At 40.2% G+C, this 14,923-nt stretch overlaps 1 protein-coding gene across 3 annotated transcripts in view; it reads left to right on the top strand.

Moving 5' to 3' along the window:
- Positions 1–9,924, top strand: part of PHF3 (PHD finger protein 3) — a 128,514-nt gene extending 118,590 nt beyond the window's left edge. For all 3 annotated transcript variants that reach the window (XM_077289972.1, XM_077289973.1, XM_077289974.1), the window contains exons 15-16: positions 624–819; positions 7,047–9,924. In XM_077289972.1, coding sequence (XP_077146087.1) covers positions 624–819; positions 7,047–9,127 — 2,277 coding nt within the window. In that variant the 3' untranslated portion in view covers positions 9,128–9,924. The remainder of the gene's footprint in view (positions 1–623; positions 820–7,046) is intronic.
- The last annotated feature ends 4,999 nt before the right edge of the window (positions 9,925–14,923 follow it).

The following is a 14,923-nucleotide window of genomic DNA, read 5'->3' as shown; positions in this document are numbered from 1 at the left end:
GTTCACTGGAAACCGCCTCTTACCGCCCAGGCTTCTGTATCTCTTTTGATGATAAGGCCTTCTGCAACATCATAATTGTAGCATGATGCACATGTGACGTTGCACCACTAAAGCCAATCAGAAGTAAAGTTATGGATGTCGGGAGGTAGGAGCTGGTTCTCATTGCTCCTGTCTAGTGATGAGCGAGTGTACTCGTTACTCGAGTTTCTCCAAGCATGCTCAGGTGGTCTCCGAGTATTTCGTTGTGCTCGGAGATTTAGTTTGTCGACTCAGCTGCATGATTTGCATGACAGCTTGAATACATGTGGGGATTGCCTGTTTGTTAGGGAATCCCCACATGTACTCAGGCTGTCCAGCAGCCACAAATCATGCAGCTGAGTCGACATAAACTAAATCTCCGAGCATGCCAAAATACTTGGAGTCCACCTGAGCATGCTCTGATAAACCCGAGTAACAAGAATACTCACTCATCACTACTCCTGTCTAGCAATTACAGACGATTGACGTGCCTAGAGGACCGAATCAGGCAAATCCATTCGCACCACGTCTACTGTTTTGTAAAAAAAAATTGCGATTGGAAACAGTCACGAACTACAACTGAATTTAAATTGTTTATTTTTTAGGAAACGTGTGTCATACGTTTTACTCCAGAGACAGAAGAAGATCAAATATCTTACACACTGCTATATTCTTACTTCAGTAGCAGGAAACGTTATGGTGTAGTTGCAAACAACATGAGGCAGGTGAAAGACATGTATCTCATTCCCTTAGGTGCCTCTGAAAAAATTCCACATTTCTTTGTACCCTTCGACGGACCTGGTAAGCTTTAACCTTTTTTACTTCTTAACATGGGAACTGTTTGCAAATTTATAGTATTTTGCCCAAAAATAAGAAACCATGTAATCTTATCAATCCTTCTTTTTGGAAATTTTTTTTAGGTGCATAAGATATAAAGCATATATTGATATACCTTATCTTTTAATATCATTTGTATGTTTAAACTGATTACATTTACATTTTGCCTAATGCTTCCCGTCCACATACACCTCACAAGTAGACAGTATTTACAGCTTGTTACTTAGAAGCCTCACATGTGAGTAGAGCTACAAAAAGCATTATATCTAATTGCCTTATTTTTAGGACTTTTAAGATCCTCATTTTAGCAACAAAAAAATCTTGCAAAAAAGAATCTGTCTCTTAGGGTACTGTCACACATTGAAATTTCCATCGCTACGACGGTACGATTCGTGACGTTCTAGCGATATAGTTACGATATCGCAGTGTCTGACACGCTACTGCGATCAGACACCCTGCTGAGAATCGTACGTCGTAGCAGATCGTATGGAACTTTCTTTCGTCGCTTGATCACCCGCTGACATCGCTGGATCGTTGTGTGTGACAGCGATCCAGCGATGTCTTTGCTTGTAACCAGGGTAAACATCGGGTAACTAAGCGCAGGGCCGCGCTTAGTAACCCGATGTTTACCCTGGTTACAAGCGTAAACGTAAAAAAACAAACCGTACATACTCACCCGTCGGTGTCCTTCAGGTCCCTTGCCGTCTGCTTCCTGCTCTGAGTGCCGGCCGGAAAGTGAGAGCAGATCGCAGCGGTGACGTCACCGCTGCGCTCTGCGCCTCTCACTGTACGGCTGCACTCAGTCAGAGCAGGAAGCAGACGGCAAGGGACCTGACGGACATCACATGGTGAGTATGTACGGTTTGTTTTTTTTTACTTTTACGCTGGTAACCAGGGTAAACATCGGGTTACTAAGCGCGGCCCTGCGCTTAGTAACCCGATGTTTACCCTGGTTACCAGCGAACCTCGGCATCGCTCCAGCGCCGTGATTGCAAAGTGTGACCGCAGTCTACGACGCTGGAGCGATAATCATACGACGCTGCGACGTCACGAATCGTGCCGTCGCAGCGATGGAAATTTCACTGTGTGACGGTACCCTTATAGTCCACAGTTAGGGGGACCTAGCAGTGTCAGACCTCTTTTTCAAGGTTATGACAAAGCACTCATGAATGTCACACTGCAATTTGGCTTCTCATTCTGCTCCTCCAGTTGCTCTACTCAATGCCTGCCTCCTCCCTCGGAATGACTGATTTCCTCTCTGACGTCTCTGTGTCTGGACTAACTAAGCAGCACTATCAATGGTCTTGTTAGTGTGGTTGAAGTTGATGTGAGCAGTCACCGCACAGAGGAGACAGACTTTGAGTTGTCGGGTTCCGAAATGGAACACCCAAAGCGCAGAACAGTAATGAGGCACCTCTCCTTCTGTGAACGGCCACAATGCTAGGATTGTAGCTCTAGATTGTGTATGCAGCTTCACATGGGGCACTTTTAGAAAGGTCTCACTATGTCAGTAACATTCTCAGTAATAGGCCCATTGTAAAGGTGGTGATGGGATGATTGACTGTAATGTGTGCTATTCAGCAATGCCCCACTGTGTTAATCATGTCCTGATAATACCCCCTCCCTCTGTAAATGCCTGTAAAGACTGCCTGGAGTTCAGGCTGCTTGAACAGCATTAAGCATTGCTAGGGTTTTAGATGCAGGAAAGACACCGAGCCAAAGTCAAAGCGCAGAGTAATAGAGAGTGAGGAAGCCAAGCTTACTGCTTCTGATCACACGAACACTCATTGCTCCTGTAATGACAGATACAATGAAGTGTCAGTTATGTTTTCAGTGTTCATACTGGGCAGCAGGACAAATTCTCACCCATGCTCCATACAGTTCTGTAGATAAAACAGCAGTGTAATCTCACATGAGCTGCCATCAATATCAGATTGGCAGGGATCCGACACTTGGCAACCCCACCGATCAGCTAATAAAAGCTGGCAGCAGCCAGATGTAAAGACATCAAATGGTGTTGCTTTGTGCTCCTTCATTCACTGTGTGGCAGACACTGCTGGTTGGTGCAGATCTAGACATTAAATGGAGATGCTCAGACATCCCTTTTACTTTTATCCTTCCTTTTACCACTTTTATACCTTTTTTTGTTAAAAAACCTAGGTGCATATTATAGTTCAAAACTTACAGTAGATATACAGTACCAGTCAAACGTTGGGCACACATGTTCATGCACAGGTTCTCAGTATTGTTATGGGAATGTGCATATTCTAGATTCAAAATGAAGGCAGCGAAACCACAATGGTATCCGTAGTGTAACAAGGAATAAAAGAAACCAGAATAAGTGTTAAACCTTAGATTCCTCAATATACACCCTCTTACTTTGGTGACACCCTTTTTTTCCAGTCTCTCGAGCAGCTTCATCAGGTTTTAAAGCAAAAGAAAGTGTACCATGGTATGATTAAGGCCTGCTCTGTCTGAAATGCGTTTTTTGCCTTGATGCAATAATGTTAATGTGCCTGGAACCTTTTAAGCTGTACTAATAAATTGGCGAAGTTTTATATCCAAATGGCTAGACAACTTTGTTTGCTTTGTCTGCATGTCAAGCGATGCAGTTTTTTTACTTTCTGTGACCAGGATTTTCACAGCTAATCTATGGGCTCTCGTAAACTTGTACAATTTGTTTATTGAGTCCTCGCTAGGGATGGGCAAACCTGAATAGTAAAGTGCGACATCTGTACCAAACACCTACTGTTCGGGCACGGACACTGAACATGGACTTCACCAAGAAGTCCGTGTTGCGGTTCGGGTTCGGCCCCACAAAGACCAGGTGTTTGACTCGCTGTCATGTGCATGACAGCATGGCAAACACTGCTTCTGATTGGCGATGAAATCATTACTGTCGGTCAGATAGCCACATTTGCCACTCTGTCAAATGACCGCATGAGCCTGCAGCTGTAATCGGAGGTAGAAAGTTTATCAATGGTCACTGGCGCAGGCTGATGGGACTACTACTCCCATCAGTCTACGCCTGCTGCCACTAATAACAGCTAGTGCATGTGCTCTAAGTAAATAATAATAAAAAAACGGCATGTGTTCCCCTGTATTTTTGATAACCATGACAGGCAAAACTGACAGCTGGGGGCTGCAACCCTCAGCTGCCAGCATTAGCAAGGCTGGTTATCAAAAATACCAGGATAATTTCAGTGCGGTGAATTTGAACTGCGGTAAACCACTCACCGGATAGAGGTCACTGCAGTTAAGCCCATCTGGAAACGCAGCCTCAGTGACCGGAGGTAGCTGTGATTAGGTCACCACTGCTCAGAGCAGCTCATCCATCAGTGGTTCTCAGTCTGGCCGGTCACATCTTGTCACCGTCCAGGTTGAAAACTAGACATGGATTACGGCGTGGGACAGAATGATGGACAGGTGAGGGAAATGGTTTTTTTTATTATTTTTGTTTTCTACAGGAGTCCAGGGAGTCAATGGAATAGGTATTTAAATAATTAAAAAAAAAAAAAACACCTCGTGGGGACCCCCTCTATTCTTGCTAACTAGCCTTGCTAACACTGACAGCTGAGAGTTGCAGCCTCCAGCTGTCAGTTTTGCCAGGCTGGTTAGCAAAAATGCAGGGGAACCCACTCCATTTTTTTTTTTTCCTTAATTTAGATCGCAGGCGCCGGCTGGTAAATACTCCCATCAGCCGCCTCCTGTTCTCATTATTATTAGTGTCAGCAGGCACAGTCTGATGGGAACAGTAGTCCCATCAGACGACACTAGTGACCGGATGTAAACTTTATGCCTCAGATCACCGCTGCGGGCTCACACTGTCAATTGACAGCGTGGGAGCCGCCGCTGTCTGACCAGCGGTAATGATTTTACTGCCTATCAGAAGCAGTGTTTGCCGTGCTGTCAGTGCTGTCATGCGTATTATATGGAACTGTGTTCCACCAATTACTTCAGCAAACCATATCTGATAGTCGCAAACAGTCTGATGGCTGTTGATTCCTTAAATGAATTCTTGACCAGGCATATCTTTTCACTGGAAGACATTCCAGGTGATTACCCAGTGATGCTGCTTGAGAGACTGCCAAAGGTCTATAAAGCTGTCAACAGAGTTAAGAGGGTACTATTAAGGTTTAACACACATTCTAGTTTGTTTCACTGGTTTCTTTACTCCTTGCTGTCTTGCAGCTTTCAGTTGGAATCTACAATGTGCACATTCTAATAACTACATGAAAAACCATTACATGATCAAATGTGTCCAAATTTTTTACATATTGTAGCCTGAAACAGTTTGAGCGACATATTTTGTATACATTACTTATTTTCCATTTTAGCATTCTTAATGCTTTTTTTTAATTGAAATGCATCGTGTACTTTTTTTTGTGATTTTTTTTCTCATTTCTTAAAGCTATATTAACCTTCCTCAGCTATTTTTTTCAAGTTGAAAAGAAATGTGCACCTACAGGTACGTCTCAAAAAATTAGGATATCATCAAAAAGTTAATTTATTTGTTTTTCAACACAAAAACCGAATCTCATATTTTATAAAGAGTCATTACAAACAGAGTGATCTATTTCAAGTGTTTATTTCTGTTAATGTTGATGATTATGGCTTACAGCCAATGAAAACCCAAAAGGCACTATCTCAGTAAATTATAATAATTACCAAAAAAACACTTGCAAAGGCTTCCTAAGTGTTTAAAAATGTCCCTTAGTCTGTTTCAGTAGGCTCCACAATCATGGGGAAGACTGTTGACTTGACAGATGTCCAGAAGGCAGTCATTGACACACTTCACAAGGAGGGTAAGCCACAGAAGGTCATTGCTAAAGAAGCTTGCTGTTCACACAGTGCTGTATCCAAGCACATTAATGGAAAATTGAGTGGAAGGAAAAAAGGAAAAAGTGTGGTAGAAAAAGATGCACAAGCAACCGGGATAACCGCAGCCTTGAAATGATTGTTAAGAAAAGGCCATTCAAAAATTTGGGGGAGATTCACAAGGAGTGGACTGCTGTTGGAGTCATTGCTTCAAGTGTCACATTCAAGCCACTCATGACTAATAGACATTGTCAGAAGGGTCTTACCTGAGCCAAGGAGAAAAAGAACTGGACTGTTGTTTAGTGGTCCAAGGTGTTGTTTTCAGATGAAAGTAAATTTTGCGTTTCATTTGGAAATCGAGGTGCCAGAGTCTGGAGGAAGAGTGGAGAGGCACACAATCCAAGCTGCTTGAGGTCTGTTGTGAAGTTTCCACAATCAGTGATGGTTTGAGGAGCCATGTCATCTGCTGGTGTAGGTCCACTGTGTTTTTTCAAGACCAAAATCAGTGCAGTCGTCTACCAGGAAATTTGAGAGCACTTCATGCTTCCCGCTGCCGACAAGCTTTTTAAAGTTGGAAATTTCATTCTCCAGCAGGAGTTGGCAACTGTCCACACTGCCAAAAGTACCAATACCTATTTTACAAACAACAGTGTCACTGTGCTTGATTAGTCAGCAAACTCGCCTGACCTTAACCCCATAGAGAATCTATGGGGTATTGTCAAGAGGAAGATGAGTCACCAGACCCAACAATGCAGACGAGCTGAAGGCTGCTATCAAAGCAACCTGGGCTTCCATAACACCTCAGCAGTGCCACAGGCTGATTGCCTCCATGCCACGCCGTATTGATGCAGTAATTGATGCAAAAGGAGCCCCGACCAAATATTGAGTGCATTTACTGAATATACATTTCAGTAGGCCAACATTTTGAATTTTAAAATAATTTTTTAAACTGGTGATATAATGTAATTTCATTTACTGAGATAATGACTTTTGGGTTTTCATTGGCTGTAAGCCATAATCATCAACCTGAACAGAAATAAACACTTGAAAAAGGTCACTCTGTTTGTAATGACTCTATATAATATGAGTTTCACTTTTTGTATTGAAGAACTGAAATAAATTAACTTTTTGATATTCTGATTCTGTGAGAAGCACCTGCATGTGTCCAAGCTTCTTTGTTTTCACAATGTCTTTTTTTTTAATTTTTATCGAAATTAGGATGTTTCCCTAAGTAAATTCCCCACTTGAGAAGTATAAGGAAAGTAATATGGATACAAATTCATGCTATTAGCTCATATTTTATATATCATTGTGCAGACTTCATTTTTTTCTTGCATGGTTATTTACTGGAAGTTTGTTTATTGTTTCAACAGGCCTAGAAGCGCGTAGACCAAACTTACTTCTGGCTTTAATAATTCGCCAGAAAGTGAAAAGACAGCACAGCACAAGCATTGATGATGAACAGTTAGGCTCTCTAAGTAATGTCCCGGAGAAGAGGAGTAGACTTGAACTTGATGATGACATCGATGAAGAAGATGATGAAAATGATTTTTTTAATTCTTTCACAACGGTATTGCATAAGAATAGAAACAGAGCACAGCTTTCAGAAAGTGAGGAACCACCACCACCTCCACCTCCACCACCACCACCACCAGCAGTTGAAGTTATACCAGAAGCAGTTAAACGGGAGCCTCAAAAGCCATTACGATTTCTACCAGGAGTTTTGGTTGGATGGGAAAATCCACAGTCTACCTTAGACCTGGCTAACAAACCTTTACCTGTGGATGATATATTACAATCTCTTTTAGGTACTACAGAGAATACATTTGAAAGTAAACCGACAGTTACATTAAATATTAAGTCATTAAAAGAAGAAAAAAATCAAGCAATTGAGGAATTAGTCATATCTGAAAAAGCATTGGATGTAGAAAGGAACACAGCATCCAGAATAATAGAAGAAACTAAGGATGATCCAGCTCCAGTAACTATATTATCTGGATCATCATTAGGGCTTTCTCTAAAAGATAAACCTCCTGATGTTTCAACTGAGGCATTTTTAACTACAATGAATGTTCTGGGTGATGAAACAGAAGGTAAAATAGGACAAGATGATATTGAACATAATATTGTTTCAGATTCAAATATGTCTTCAATTCCAATGACAAAAGATGATGCTGATAAAAATAATGTAGCATCTGTCGATGTTAATTCAAGTCCTGTGAAATCTCCAAAGTTAATACATACTAAAAGAGATCCTAGACAAGCGGCAGGAAGAGGTCATCATATTAGCACTTCAGATACAAAAGATTTTGAATCAAATTCACACTCGAGCAAGGAATCCTCTGAGAGTACGTCACGTCACAAGAAAGAGAAGACAAAGAAACATTCTCAAGAAGAAACAGATGCGTCTTCACCTAAGAATAGACCAAAAACCAGTTCATTACTGTTTCCTTCTTCCACAGACATAGAAAAAGATCTAGCCAAAGAATCAAACACTGAAAAACCGTTTCCACCAGATCTCCTGATAGATGAGACAGATCCTCTCCAACAATTTAGGCGAGCTTTGGCTGCAAACAAGTCCCAGGCACAAACCTCAAATGCTCCACAGCCTGAAAATTCTTGCAAAAATCCAGTTCCTGCATTTTCAGCAAACTTTTCACCATTAATGATGCAACAACCACCATTCTTACCTTTAAAGGCTACTCCCCCACCTTTCCCATTTCAGCACACTCCTGGCTATCCTTTGCAGGCAAATCCAATGTTTCCCTATCCTCCTCACATACCACCTCTCTTACCAACGCCATTAGGTATGGGATTTCCAAGACCACCCAGGTTTCAATCTGCAGAGTCTGGTATTCATAATCCATTAGTTGCATGGCACCCAGCACTTCAGTTAGCTAGACCGCCACCTCATTTTTTTGGACATGTAGCTACTGGACCCCTTTTGACCACTGAACAAGTCAGGTACCAAACACCACAAAAGCTATATCTTAAAGACAGAGGTTCAGAAAGGCGACACAGTGATCCCTGGGACAAGCAAGATCGTTTATCAGACAGAAATTCTAGTCGTGGAAATAGAAGTGGACAAAGGCAGAGATTTCATAGTGAGTCACATCACTCAAGAGATAAGAGGCATGATAAGGATTCTGGAAGTGATAAGCATGGAGATAGAGACTCTGAAAGAAGCAGACGTAGAGATCGAGACAAAGAGAGAAGTCGTGAAAGAGATCGGAGAAGTCGCAATGAATCACATAGGGAAAAAGAAAGATCTCGGGGTTCTCATAGTGACAAGTCTTCTGATAGTAGAACAAGTAAAGATGGGAGAAATGATAAATCTAAAAGTGAGGATAAAGAAAAAAGTAGGGAAAAAAACAAAGATAGGGAAGATGACAAAGACAGGGATCGACACCACAAAGACAGGAAAAGAGACCACAGCGATAAAAGTAAACGATAAAAACATCTCATGCTGTTAGTTTTATCTCTTAGTTGTGCCATCATTTTCTATCAATTGTCAGTGTTTTCCCAGACACAAACTGTTGTAAGCCTGATTGCCCATTATATGTTTTGTGTTCAATTCTCACTAATCGTAAACTTATTTAACAAATCTTTTACACAAATGTAAATGTAATGTCCGGTATATTTCTTTCTAAATATCCTAATGTGTAATATTTAGTTGGAAAATTTGTGACAATGAATCAACATTTTTTCAGGTTATGGTATTAACATTTTAAAAGAAAAATCTTTACACAAAATGTTTTATAATTGCACTGTTTTTAAAACCAGAATATCAAGAAGCTCTACAGATTCCTACTTGGAGATTTAGATACCTATTTGGTGCTGTAAAAAAAAATAAAAACACAACAGCAAAAAAAAAAACCCTTTGGCAAATTTCAATAGATTTCCATTAATTAGTGATTATGGTCAGCGTATCAGAGTTGATTATATCATGGATTAAGTCAAAGCCGTTCGGTTGCTATAGCTTTGAAATGCACTTGCCATAGGGGTATATAGGCTAATCTTTCAAGCTTCAATTTGTTAGTAAGTTAAATTTAGAAATTTTTGTTTGTGCTTTAAATACTTGAAAATTCAGCTTGTACATTCTTGTGTTTTGCTATTTTTATACTGTAAAATGTAAATATTTTAAGGAATATTTTGATTTTAAAGATAAAAACTAACATATTTTATCCCATTCCACTGTATGTAACGTGTTTAATTCCTGTTCTAAAAAAGTAAAGGTTTTAGTAATATTTCTTGCACTTGCTTTGCATGGTTTTTTTGTTTACCTTTTTTCATATGTAAAGTATATATTTTTAGTTGACTTGTCCCTTAATATTCATGTATTGCAGCATTTTTGTACTTAAAGGGAATCTGTCAGCAGGATTGTGCACATTAACCTCCACACAGTGTCAGTTTGGCACCGATTAAAATGATAACTTGGTTGATGAAATCCGTCTTGTGGTTGTTATTTAATCTTTCATTTCAGTTTTGAGTTAATGATATTCTCGTGCTTTGGGGCGGCCTGTGGAGGGTCTTCATGTGGTTCTCTGATTAGGTATTCACCAGTATGGCTTCTGACAGGTCATTGAACCCTCAGTGACCTGCCATATAGTTTGCATAATGAAGATACACTGTATGTACATACTGCAAAAGAAAAAGCCTTCTGCAGGCAGTATATAGTTGTGGTCCGATAGCTGCTATTGCACATGTGCTGGCGGTTCCATCTTGCATGAGTAGAAAAAAAAATCAATCCATCTTGGAGGAGTAAATTTTTTTCTTCTCTTGCAAGATGCCGGCGCAGTAGCAGCTACTGGATCACATCTATACACACCGTTAGAAATTTTTAAATTGTTTTTTTGCGGTATGTACATATATTCATTATGCAAACTAGGGGGCAGGTCACTGAGGGATTAGTGACCTCTCAGCAGTCTGCATTATGAATAGTTTGTCAGAGCAAAACATGAAGACCCCCGCCTGAAGCACGAGATTCTCATTAACCCCTTAGTGACCACCAGCACATTTTTTTTACTGACCTGCTATATAAGACACTAGCATACCCCGTCGGGTGACAATCCAGCTGTACATTATAGCTGACAACTTGCTGCATCAGCCACGATCAGTGTTGGTATCGACTATAGTTGTTTAACCCCTGAAATGCTGTTCTCAATAATGACTACAGCATCTTGATGGTTAAAAAAGTGTGGGGGCTCCCTCTTTAACCCCATCGGCACCCTGAGATCTTGATTGTGTGGTTCTAATGTTAGCCATGGCAATTGATGGCCAAATAATGGCTTTAAAGTCTGCTGACTACAGTGGATTGTTCAGAAGTTATCAACATTTACTTGGTAAAAATAAATTTCTTCATTCCTGTTATGCCACTTTGCATTAATTCCTGAAAAGCACCTGAAAGGTTAATACACTACCTAAAATCAATTTTCAATACGTTGAGGGGTGCTGTTTTTAAAATGGTATCACTTTTGAGGGTTTCCGATATATAAGATCCCCAAAGTCACTTCAAACCTGGATAGGTCCCTAAAAAATAGGCTTTGTAAATTTCGATGAAAGAATAAAAAATGACTGCTACATTTTTAAACCTTCTAAAATTCTATTTAAATAAAACAACCTCTTACAAATGGTGCTGATGTAAAGTAGACATGCAGGAAATGTTATTGAATGTTTTTGTGTGATATGACTATCTGGATTAAAGGGATAATCATTCAAATTTTAAAAATTGCAAATGTTTGGAAATTTTTGAGAAAATTCTGATATTTTTATAAAAAATGCAGAAAATATCGACATAAGTTTACTTACCATTATCAAAAAGTACAATATGTCATGAAAAAACAATCTCAAAATCAATGGGATATGTTGAAGCATTCCAGAGTTATTACCACATAAAGTGACACTGGACAGATTTTAATACCTTGGCGCGGTCACTATGGGGTTAGCTTTAAAAAAAAAAAAATTCAGGCATGGGCGGCACCATCTTGGAGGAATTTTTTTTCTCCTGCATGTGCAATAGCAGCTGTTGTATCACATCTATATACTCCGATAGCTGCTACTGCGTGGCAGGCGCCATCTTAAATTTTTTTTTTTTTGTACTCCTCAGGAAAACCTCAAGCACATTTATTACTTACAAATTAAACATGCGATTATGCTGTACATATATTATGATGTACATATATTCATTATGCAAACTATGTGTCAGGTCACTGAGGGTTCAATGACCTGTCAGAAGCCATACTGGTGAATATCTAATCAGAGCACCCCATGAAGACCCCCCACAGCCCCGCCCCAGAGCATGAGAATCTCATTAACTCAAAACTGAAAAAAAAGATTGAACAACAACCACAAGGCGGATTTCTTCAACCAAGGTTTCATTGCAATCAGTAGAACAGCGCCGACCTGAAACTAGGTTACTGTGCACAATCTTGCTGACAGGTTCCCTTTAAATAGGATATTCAGGACTGCCTAAGCACTAAAAGGCAGGTAGTTATTAGCTACCTGCCTGTTTGTACCCGGCCCCATTCATTGCTGGCACAGAGTGGTAACAGACTGCTCCTGCTGGGGATTCAGCTGATGTGCTGATGTCATGTCGTCAGAGTGGCAACTTCTTTTCCTATCTGCTCTTTTAACGGGACAGTCTGTTTCCCGCTGCCTAACTGGGGGAGCCGACTGTTAGTCGGAATGACAGAAGCCTTGCCCTATTGACAGAGCAGGGCAGAAAAGAAGCCGCAACTCTGTCAACGTGACTTCAGCAAAGGTAGCTGAATCCCCAGCAGGAGCCGTCTGTGAGGGTGATGGACGGGGTGAGACACAACAGGCAGGTATGCCTATTAGTGCTTAGGTACACTTTTTATTGGTCACAAAGTCCTGGATATCCCCTTTAATAAGCTCTACTCTGTGAAAACATTTGTTTCAGGATAGTAGTGTTAAACACGCTCTCTTGATTTCCATTTTTGATAATCCTTACAAACATCCTGAATAGTCTATTTTTGTACTTTTTAATCTTTAATTTATTCACAGAAGTATTTTAATGCTTTTTGTGAAGGTACAGTTTTAAATATAGTAATAGTAGAGTAGTAGAAATGCTAAGAGTTCACTCCTGATGATCTAAACTATTGTAAAATATAAAAGTTCTTGCAATGTTTCAGGTCCTTTACATTTGCTTAAAACATTTTTAAATATGGATAGGCCAAATTGATCTGTATGAATTTGGCCTTGTTGAGATAAGGGAAACTAGATTGTGAGTCACATTGGGAACATGGATAGATATATTCATCTAAGCTCTTCATACATGACACAAAATTATGCCATGATGCAGGTGTAGGGTGCAGGCCCGCTCCACATAAAGGCTGATGCTGGCTGTGTTATACACCCAGCATCTGTCTTTATTAGCAGACACAAAACTCTGCTTTTAACACCTTAATTGCTGCTGTGAATCACTGACGGAGATATTTAAGCTATCCAGTTCTGGCTGGGTGTTTTTGGCACCATTCAAGCACTCTGCCATGTGATTGTGATGGGATCATAGATTGCCATGGCAGATAGGAGATCGGAGACTCTAATCAGCAATTCTTTTATCAAGCACAGTCCTAATCAAAGTCCCCTTTTGGAAATAAAAAACAAATTTTATATATATACACACCATATATCACACACACAGTGAGGAGAATAAGTATTTGATACACTGCCGATTTTGCAAGTTTTCCCATTTACAAAGAATGTAGAGGTCTGTAGTTTTTATCGTAAAAACACTGTGAGAGGCAGAATCTGAATGAAAATTCCAGAAAATCACATTGTATATTTTTTAATTCATTATTTTGCATTGTATTGCATTAAATAAATATTTAATACAGTAGAAAAAAAAGTGAACTTAACTTAATATTTGGTATAGAAACCTTTATTTGCCAATTATAGAGGTCAGATATTTCTTGTAGTTCTTGATCAAGTTTGCACACATTAGAGTTGAGATTTTGGCACACTCCTCCATACAGATCTTCTCCTGATCTTTCAGGTTACAGGGCTATCGCTGGTAATATTGAGTTTCAGCTTCTTCCAAAGATTTTTTTATTGGGTTCAGGTATGGAGACTGGCTAGGTCACTCTAGGACATTGAAAAAGGACTCAGGCACAACACATCTTCAATGCTCTTGCTGAGGGAAGTGCAGTCTTCCTGTTCTCTTTGCAGAAAAGCAAACCCCCCAACCTTCCCCCACCATGCTTCACAGTTGGGTGGGTGTTCTCTGGGTTGTACTCATCCTTCTTCCAGTTGATACCAGAAAGTTCTGTTTTGGTCTTAAATGACCACATGACCTGCCATGTTTCCTCTGGATCATCAAGATGGTCATTGGCGAACTTCAAACAGGCTTGGACATGTGCTGTCGTGAGCAGGGGGATATTGAGTGCCCTGCAAGATTATAACCCATGACTGCATAGTGTTACTAATGGTAATGTTTAAGACTGTGGTCACAGCTCTCTTCAAGTCATTGACCAGCTTCTGTGTAGTTCTGGGCTGATTCCTGACCATTCTCAGAATCATTCTTACCCCATGAAGTGAAACTGAGGAAGATTGACCGTCATCTTGTGTTTCTTCCATTTTCTAATAATTGCGCCTACAGTTACCTTCTTACCAATCTGCTTGCCTATTGTCCTGTAGCCCATTCAAGCCGTGTGCAGGTCTACAGTTTTGTCCCTGGTGTGCTTACACAGCTATTTGGTCTTGGCCACGATGGAGAGGTAGGAGTATGATTGTGTGTGGACAGGTGTCTTTTATACAGGTAACAAGTTCAAACAGATGCAAATAATACAGATAATAAGTGCAGGGTAGGAGGGCTTCTTAAAGAAAAGTCTGTTAGAGCTAGAATTCTTGCTGGTTGGTAGGTGATCAAATACTTATTTCATGCAATAAAATGCAATTTAATTAAAATCATACAATGATTTTCTGGTTTTTATTTTTAGATTCCGTCTCTCACAGTTGAAGTGTACCTACGATAAAAAAATACAGACCTGTCAGAATACAGAAGTAACCACAGATCTTCTGTGTCTGTAGGCTTGTGCTAATCCTGCTGTCTTTTCATGTGATCCCAGACTCGAAGTTGAGATCAAGGCTTTGTGGAGGTCATACTGTCACTTCCAGGACTCCTTGTTCTTCTCTACTTTGAAGATTGTTCTTCATTGCATTGGGTGTGTGTTTGGGATTGTTCTGCTGCAGAATAAATTTGGAGTCAATCAGACTCCACATTGTCATTGGA

Source organism: Ranitomeya variabilis, chromosome 2 (genome assembly GCF_051348905.1).
Source record: "Ranitomeya variabilis isolate aRanVar5 chromosome 2, aRanVar5.hap1, whole genome shotgun sequence".
In the NCBI taxonomy this organism is placed as follows: Eukaryota; Metazoa; Chordata; class Amphibia; order Anura; family Dendrobatidae; genus Ranitomeya; species Ranitomeya variabilis.
This window is presented reverse-complemented; position numbering and strand designations above follow the sequence as displayed.